This window comes from Phascolarctos cinereus, unplaced genomic scaffold (assembly GCF_003287225.1).
Source record: "Phascolarctos cinereus isolate Bilbo 61053 unplaced genomic scaffold, phaCin_HiC Scaffold_3;HRSCAF=262, whole genome shotgun sequence".
NCBI classification, from domain to species: Eukaryota; Metazoa; Chordata; class Mammalia; order Diprotodontia; family Phascolarctidae; genus Phascolarctos; species Phascolarctos cinereus.
The window spans coordinates 125,385,554-125,394,055 of record NW_027555736.1 but is presented as its reverse complement, the minus strand read 5'-3'; the positions used below and the strand labels follow the sequence as shown (position 1 = coordinate 125,394,055).

Sequence of the window (8,502 nt, the reverse complement as noted above, 5' to 3'; positions counted from 1 at the left end):
TAGATAGAACAAAGGGGAGAAAGTTGCAGAGCCAGAGTTCGATTCAATGTAACGAAAAACTTCCCAATAATGAGAGATGTCCAGAAACAAGATGGTTTTTCTTAAGATGTTGTTAGTTCTTCCCTGGAGGTCTTCAAGCATAGGCTAGATAACCAATTGTTGGAGATATTTGAGTGAGAATTCCTATTCAGGTATGAGTTGGACTACATAATCACTGAGATCTCTTCTAACTCAGAGTGTCTGTGATGCTGTGATAGTCCTAAGGATGGACAAAATGTTATTAACTGACCTAGAAAGTAGTAGGAGCTGAGCTAAGCGGTATTATAGTTGTAAACAATTTCCTTTTGGGTTTGGGGAGAACATGGGCTTTGTGCGGCCCTTCTATTTGTCTTTGTTATAGAAGCAGGGTTTAATCATTCAGAGTTGCCTGGTTGCCTCTCCTTGTGTTTAGGAATAGGTCAGCTGTTTCCTGTTGCACTCAGTCTAGGCATAGGTGCAGCCCACTAGCTAAAGTAGGTGGTCCTAGAGGATGTTCTCTTGGGATTTTATGCCAGAATCTTGGGTAACATTTATGTCTGTCTTTCCTTACCAGGCCTGCTGAGTCAGGGAGGTTTTTAAGGACATTTTATTGAACTCTTATTCCCTGTTTAAACTTGAGGAGTAGTGATTGGTCTTGTCTAATGGGATGCTGAGGGCCTCTTGAAATTTGGTTTCAGATGGAGTGTAAATGGTTCATTATTGAAACTGAAGGGCTTAGTGTATTTCCTGGGGAATAATAGCACAAAATAATTTGACAAAGAGTGGCCTGAATGGGGGGAACCCCCCCACAAAGAATGTATTATTCATTCAAGGAGACTGTTGAACACACAGCCCAAACACTCCCATAGCTAATTCATTATTGTACATCAAGCAGACATCTTTAAAATTAAACTGGATACAAATGAGTGTTGTTTTGTGCCATTAATTTCAATGGTTTTACACAATATTTGAATCATTGGCTTTCTTTTCTGTTTGGATGCTGACCAAATCTGGCTGAATTGACTTACGTTAAAAACCATCCATGAGGCCCAGCCAGCCCCATCTTGCAGATGGAACTCCATATGCTTTGGCTCAGCACCCATATGGAACAGTAATATGCAATCCAGGAATAGAATGTGCTATTCCTTTGCTTTCCCGGTCACCTCTAACTCCAAAGATTTACTCAGCATGAGCAGAGTTAAGTGAGCTCATCTGGAAAACACAGCAAGATGCTGAAGTCTAAAAGTCCTAACATATGATTTCTGTTTTCTCTGGTTCTTTTTTCACTTGTGTCCCAAAATATAATTGTTCCAAAAATGTCTGGAGTTCAGGGCATCCACATTGTTGTGCTTGGAAGGTTTCCATTTTTATTTTATTTTGGGGTGTGTGTGGGGGTTCTTTATTAGATCTTTCAGGTCAATAACATGATGTCTAGTTTTTTACTAGGGCCAGAGAGTCTCAAGGAAAAAACAATGAATTGATTGGTTCCGGTCAGTTCTTTTAGGAAATAAGGTAATCAGCCTTATTGATTGAGCTCATTTTGATGTTCCTTTGGAGGACCTCAGGACAAGAATAACTAGGTACACTGTAGCTCAGAAAAGAACCAAATTGGTAGACTTATATGAAAAAAAAAGTAGCTCCAGTTTCTTCCAACCACCCTTTGCCTAATCTTATTAAGGGTGAACAACTGGTTCAAATTGGTTCATTTATGTGAATGAAAATGAATATAACATTTTCAGGGCTTGGAAGAATAGAGGAGAAAGTATGTCTCTACTTGAAGTTTCAGCCAAAATCCTACCTTCTGCATGATGCTTTTTCCAGTCATGTCTTCCCTCTGTGATTATCTCTTATTTATCCAGTATTTGTCCTGTTTGTACATTGGTTTTTTTAGGTTGTCTCCCTCATTAGACTCTGAATTCCTTGTGGGAATGGACTGTTTTTGCCTTTCTCTATAAGCCCAATGCTTAATACAGTGCCTGGCACATAATAAATGCTTAATAAATGTTTGTTGACTTGGTTCTTGGGAGAGATATGAAATGTCCATATAGATATATGAAAGCAACCACAGGCAGTCTTCCCTTCATCATCCTAGTGCCTGGCCCCATCATCCTTGTACCTCAATCATAGTGGCTACTTAATAAATGCTCACTGAATTGATTGAATTAATCAGCATGTAGAACAGCTCTCAATGACCCCAAGGAGGTTACAGGAGGCTCAGTAGCTTCTAAATTGGCTGAAGAAGTTTGCTTCTACTTCCAAATCATTCTTTAAGTAGAACTGTAGCACCAAGGCTGTGTATTGGCTCATTGCTCTGGAGGTCTAGTCATTGGGGCAATATAGCCAGAGAAAATGGTTGATAGAAAATGATGGTTGATAGAAAAAGCTTTTTTTCCCCTTTCCATTTAACAAATTAAACAAATACATAATCCATTAGGATACACAATCCATTTTTCTGAAATTCAGGTTCAGAAGGAATAATGTATAAACAGAGGAAGAGGGCAGAAAACATTTCTCATCTTTTATTTGTAAGTTGTGCCCTGCCCTCAAGAAGTGGGGGAAAAGAATTTTTTTTTTATGCTATAAACAGATCTGAAACTTTCTGAACTTACATAGATCACCAACCAAGAATCCTAATACTATAATCCCACACGTGGGGTAAACTATTGAGTACAAGAAGTCCCCAATTTACCAATTGGATCTGTGCCAAAAGTGTGTTTTTAAGTAAAGTTTTTGGAACTTAAAACACATTTCCCATAGAGACAGTGTTATAAATAGTGGTTAGGGTCTTAGAATAGACCACAAAAGCCTATTTGAATTGGGCAATAGTAGTACTATATAACCTAAAAGCCTCTTAGGACATTGTTTCTATGGAAAAATATGTTCCAGATCACAGTTTGTAACTCAGAATGCTGAGAAGCCATGCCCTCCCCGTTGCAGCAAGATGGGGCACCTTTTTGTATCTTAAACAACAGGTAGAAGGAGCAAATGTTCTTTAACTTGGTGGTGAGAAGGCAGTGTCAGAAAGGAGTCCCCTCCCAAGGTAATCACTTGTTCAGTACGTAAGGGATGTTTACTTACCAAGCATGCACATACCAAGGAGGTCATCGCAAGTGATGAGAATGTGCTTTATTCTAAGAACCTTTGTGTGGTTGAAAATTGCTGAAGGTGGAAAGGCAGTTTTCTGTTCCCCACTTCAGATGAAAAAATTCACTGACATATTGTGCTAGCAAGGTCTAAAGTCTGTCTATCTTTAGTTCCCATTCAAGAAAATTAGTCCTTAAAGTAAATAAGAAGTATGATTTTAGGTTTTGCAGTTGTTTTTTTTGAGGTATCCTGATTTTATAGAGGCAGTATGGCCTATAGAGTTCCAGGTGAGGAGCTATGGAGATCTATGTTCAAATCCTCCCTCTGATACTTGTGTGTGAGACCCTGGACAATTTACTTAAACTTCAGATGCCTCAGGAAACTCTCTAGGATTTCAGTTTAGTCATAGACAGGTTCTGATCCTCTGCAGGGAGCCCTCTATGCTAACAAAATTATAAGCCAGTTGATTTCTTTAGTAAGAGCTTGGAGAAAACCTATTTTTGAATCCTCCATAGGTAGACCTCAAAAGGTTCAATTTTTAGAAATAAGTCATCCTTCAGCTATTTCTCCTAGAAGATTATTAGGAGGGGAAGGAAGGGAGATCATAAGGGTAGGCTGTAGGGATTGGGGTCCAGAGTCTGCTAAGGTATCTCTCCTACCACTCTCTGCACTCTCCAACCCATCTCTTTCTGTAGAAATTACTTCCTATGGCTCTGTAGAGGCTTTGTATTGACTTATATGTGTAAGGTGGCACACATGGTAAGGTCAACCCTTTGAGGGAAGGGGCTGTCTTTGTTTTGTTTTATCTTTGTATTCTCAGTGCCTAGCACAATGCCTGGCCTATAGTAAGGGCTTAATAATTACATATTTATTATATTGAATTGAATTGCATGTAGAGGTTGCTGCTAGAATTGGGCCTATTTTATCCCTGGTAGAAATAAGTTATTTTCTTATTGTCTGATAAATATCTCTAAATAGAGGACAAATACAATTTGGTTTGGACAAAGGCTAGGACTCCAAACTCTGGCGTTTCTTTTTCCTTAGGACGTAACTAATAAGAATGCATTTTGTATTTACTGCGGGCAAAGCACTACATTAGATTCCATGGGGAGAAGGGGATACAAAAGAAGACATCTTCCAACCCACCCTGGGGAATTAGACTTTTCTGGATGAAGCCCCAGTGGCAGCTGCTCAGTCTCACTAATTAGGGTTTGTAGGGCCATAAACTAGAATCATAGCACTGGAAATGATCTCTAGAAGTCATTTAGTCCAGCCTTCTTCCTCTGGCATATACAGAAGGATAATTACTAGATTGATTCTATCCTATGAGATAGTATTTCCTAGGGAATCTCACAAATTTCAAAGGGAATGGATATCACAGTTAATCCAAATACATCTTCTCAGCTGGAAAGAACAGTGCCACTAGGTCCCAGGGAACATTTTTGCCTTGTATCTCAAGACTGGCTCCATTTTAAACATTTTTTTGTGTGTGATTTTAGTTTCACTTTTATATAGTTGTCTAGGCTTCTGGGCCTGATGGGTATGGAAGACATTATAAAGTATGGGTAGAATGGCCCCATTTCTGTTCTTTCTTACTTTAGGTGGTTTTGATTCTAGCCCTCCATGTTTATAGATTGGGTGTTTAAAGCCTATTCCCTTTTCAAAGGTGAATAACTTGGAGTGAAGCTGTGATATTTTGCAACTGGCCGCCCCAGGAGAATTCCTTTAGAGCTTTCAAAATGTTATTATTCTTTCTTAAAACTGAGTCTCCCTATCTCATCCATTTTATAAACTCAGTAGTCATACTATTGATTGGTGCAGAAACTTTGACCTGCTCCACTTCTGACCAGATTCACTTTTCCCTACCTTCAGTAGCCTGGTAACATCTTCCTTTCTCGCAAGGGTTCACTTAATGTGATCACAGACTTAATGTGGACCTTATCAGCTTTACCCCTACTATAGCTCAGAACTGTCAAGCTCAGTGGTGTTTGCCACTATCTTAGAGAATGTCCAGTTCAGAGTCCAAATGGGAGATGGTGTGGTCCTTCAAATACTCTTATTTGATTCACTAGCCTTAGGCTCCCAGTAGCAGGGATTTTAGGGGATGGCCATCATGTCCTGCTTTCAATGACCATTATAGGACCATTATGGGAAACTACAAACTTTACTTTTCACACCAAAAAGATCATTTACTTACAGTCTGGAATAAATTCAAAGTCCTATTGATTAGCATAATTTTATGGGGAACAGTTTTTTCTTCTTCTTCCTTTTTTTTTAAAAAACAACCCTGTCACTACCTTTCCCAGTATCAGAGGTAGTAAAACAATTTCTAGCTTTACCCTGGAGACTAGGAAAAATAATTTTGAGGAAGGACTTTCTATAGTGCCCTGTAAAACTTACATCATTACCTAAAGGTTTGTCTCAAAAAAATGGAATGGTGGCTTTCTCTCTCTCGGTTGGTGGAGTGCCTGTTAGCGCAGGCTGCGGTGTAAAGATGGCTAAGTCTAACAACCATACCACCCATAACCAATCACGAAAATGGCACAGAAACGGCATCAAGAAACCTAGGTCACAGAGATACGAGTCTCTGAAAGGGGTTGACCCCAAGTTTCTGAGAAACATGCGCTTTGCCAAGAAACACAACAAGAAGGGGCTGAAGAAGATGCAGGCCAACAACGCAAAAGCCATCAAAGCACGAGCAGAGGCCATCAAGGCCCTGAGCACCAAGGCCTCCAAGGCCAAGCTCCTCAGGCCCAAGATCCCCAAGGCCAGTGCCCAGTGTGCTGGACATAAGATGGCCACCAAGCATCCAGGTCCTAGAGTGGGCATCAAACGGCCAGGCCCCAGGATCACAAAGCCTGACTCTAAGGTTGCCAGAACCACTGACCCCAAGACTGCCAAGGCTGCCAAGCCTACTGACCCCAACGCTGCCAAGTCTGCCACCAAGGTTAGTAAGTCTGATCCCAAGGCAGCCAAGTCTGATCCCAAGGTCACAAAGCCCAGTGATTCCAAGGCTGCTAAGCCTGGTGAATCCAAACCCAAAGATGCTGGGGCTAAAGCTGCTAGTCCCAAGCCTTCAAAATAGATGCTTCAGGACAGAAGGACTTGTTTAAACCCTATACTACCATTTTTTCCCAGTCAGGGTATGATTATTCTATTCACTATTTTGTACAAATAAGGAAAATGGTGAGTCTAAAAAAAAATGGAATGGTGAAAAACTACTGATAACCTGCCTGTAGTTATTGCTACAGGATCTTCTGGAATGGCATATAGAAATGAGAATGAATTGACTCCTCTTCACTCATGGTATAGGAATCATTTGGGTGTTGATCTTTTACCCTGAACATGACAATAACCATCTGAAGGTGAGCAAGGACATGAAAGATGTCTGTCTATCATTGATGAGGGTCAGGCATATTGGGAGTTTTCGAAGCTAATAGAGAACATATATTGTCAGTTTCAGGACATTGTCGTGAAGGAATGTCATTGGGCAAATGATGAATCTTCAAGGTTTCTCCCAAAGGAGTGGCCCATTAATTAGGAGTCCCTTGGCTTTAGAGAAATTTGTAATTGTCATTGCCCTAGACATCTGTGAGTTGGAGTAAAGTGTTAGTTTTGAATAGGCTAGGAATGAGGCAAAAAACATAGAAATAAAATGTCCAGAAAGGATAAAATGCCTTCTATCTTAAGAGGGAGCAACAAAAATTCAAGAGACAAAGCTATTGGGATTGAAGTCCATTGGAACAAAAGTGGTATTTACTTCAAGGACCATTTTATTTGAAAAAGTGTAGAACAAGTATGAAGACTGAAAAAACCAAATTCAAATTGGGTAGTGGGAGTTCAGGAGAAAGAGAAGATGTAGATTGTTGAATCTACCTAGGAGATGACAATTATAAAGGGTTAATTTTTCCCAGATTGGACAAGAGAAAGAAAAGAGTGAGATTGTGAGTTCCCCGAGGGCAGAGACTGTTTTTTGCTTCCTTTTGTATCCTCAGTACTTAGTATGGTGTTTGGCACTTAGAAGGTGTTTAATAACTGTTTATTATTGATTAAAATAGAGGAGGATCTACCTAATGGAGACAGAACAGCTGCTCAAGGTGGGTCAAACAAGCAGGCTTTTTCAGATGAAATTCTAGAATGCTTTTTTACAGAGAAGCAATTGACTGAAAGGGGAAGAGAATTCAAGACCTGCTGTGCATCTCTGTTCAATATTTTATAAACAACATTTGATTCGGTAGAGCAAAATTTTACCTTGTAGGATCTCCTCTAAGATGGTGAATCCATGTATGTTGAAATAATGTACATTGCCTTGACAGATGTAACAATGGAAAAACTTCGTGCAAAGACTCTATTATTATCAAATAAAGCTTACAACAAGGAGACCAATACTCATCAAAGGTGTATGCCACCATCTTGGGGAATGTGCTGTTTACAATCTAAATGGTCCTTCAGATGCTTTTATTTGCATATGACATGAGGTGATTTCAGCAGATCCTGGAATATTAGAGGACATCTTAAATGTGATCCATAATCACTTTAAAGAATTTGTGCTATGTGACTGGCCCATCTCCTTTACCAGTAGTCTTTCTGATGATTTCCTTGAACTGCTTTACCTACATAATTATTTGTTGGCAATATGCTACGTAGCAAGATCAAGGGATAACTGATGGATAGACCTAATTCTCCATTGATAGCCATACAATATAAGAGGTATAGCCAAAATCTCCAAGTTTGTTGAAGGGGTCCTAGCGGAGGATTTAAAGGAGAACATGAACAAGAGTTGCATAGGATGAGGAGTTGTTGCTGTTTGTCCTTCATTCTCGAAGAGGTCCATGAAGTCAGGAGGGTGATGCCATGACTTGCAAGTGAATTGGATTTAAGTGAGGGAGGGCTGTGCAAAGTCACCAGCCTCACTTTCTCCTCTGGTGCCATCCGGGCCCAGTGGCAAGATATAGATCAACAGGACCAGAGATAGTCCTGGATGCAGTAGGAGACCTTGGCCTTTTTAAGCTAAGGTCTTTCCCAAGTCTCAGTTCCACTGAGGCAACACCCATTCAGTGATTAAAGCTAGGTAAGAAATAAGGCAAAGAATGGCCTTTTACTCAGTCAAAAAAACCATAGCCATCTGGAAGGGGAAGACCCTCAGGGTTTCTGGCCAAAACAGAAACAGTTGCTATTCACTCTGAGCCACCAGGGATAAAACAATGGGGGTGGGGGGCTTGGACCCGGACCTATTGTTAGCCAATTAACAAGAGCCAGAGTGATTTGGGTTTAAGGCACCATCCTTAAGAAGGAAATCCAGCAGGTAAACCCCAAGATATCTTTTGAGGTTTCAGCCATCAAAATTTATATTTCTTTGGGCAGAGAACCCCTAGGTGCTATATATATGTCCACATAGGC

At 40.2% G+C, this 8,502-nt stretch overlaps 1 protein-coding gene across 1 annotated transcript; it reads left to right on the top strand.

Moving 5' to 3' along the window:
• The first annotated feature begins 5,561 nt into the window (after positions 1-5,561).
• Positions 5,562-6,215, top strand: LOC110224058 (large ribosomal subunit protein eL29-like). The gene has a single exon (XM_021009859.2). It carries the CDS (start codon positions 5,597-5,599, stop codon positions 6,185-6,187), a length of 591 nt encoding a protein of 196 aa, XP_020865518.1. The 5' UTR covers positions 5,562-5,596; the 3' UTR covers positions 6,188-6,215.
• Positions 6,216-8,502: the final 2,287 nt, after the last annotated feature.

What these genes read in the sequence shown, in the direction of transcription:
- LOC110224058 (XM_021009859.2), top strand. Translation starts at nt 5,597, where the DNA reads ATGGCTAAGTCTAACAACCATACCACCCATAACCAATCACGAAAATGG.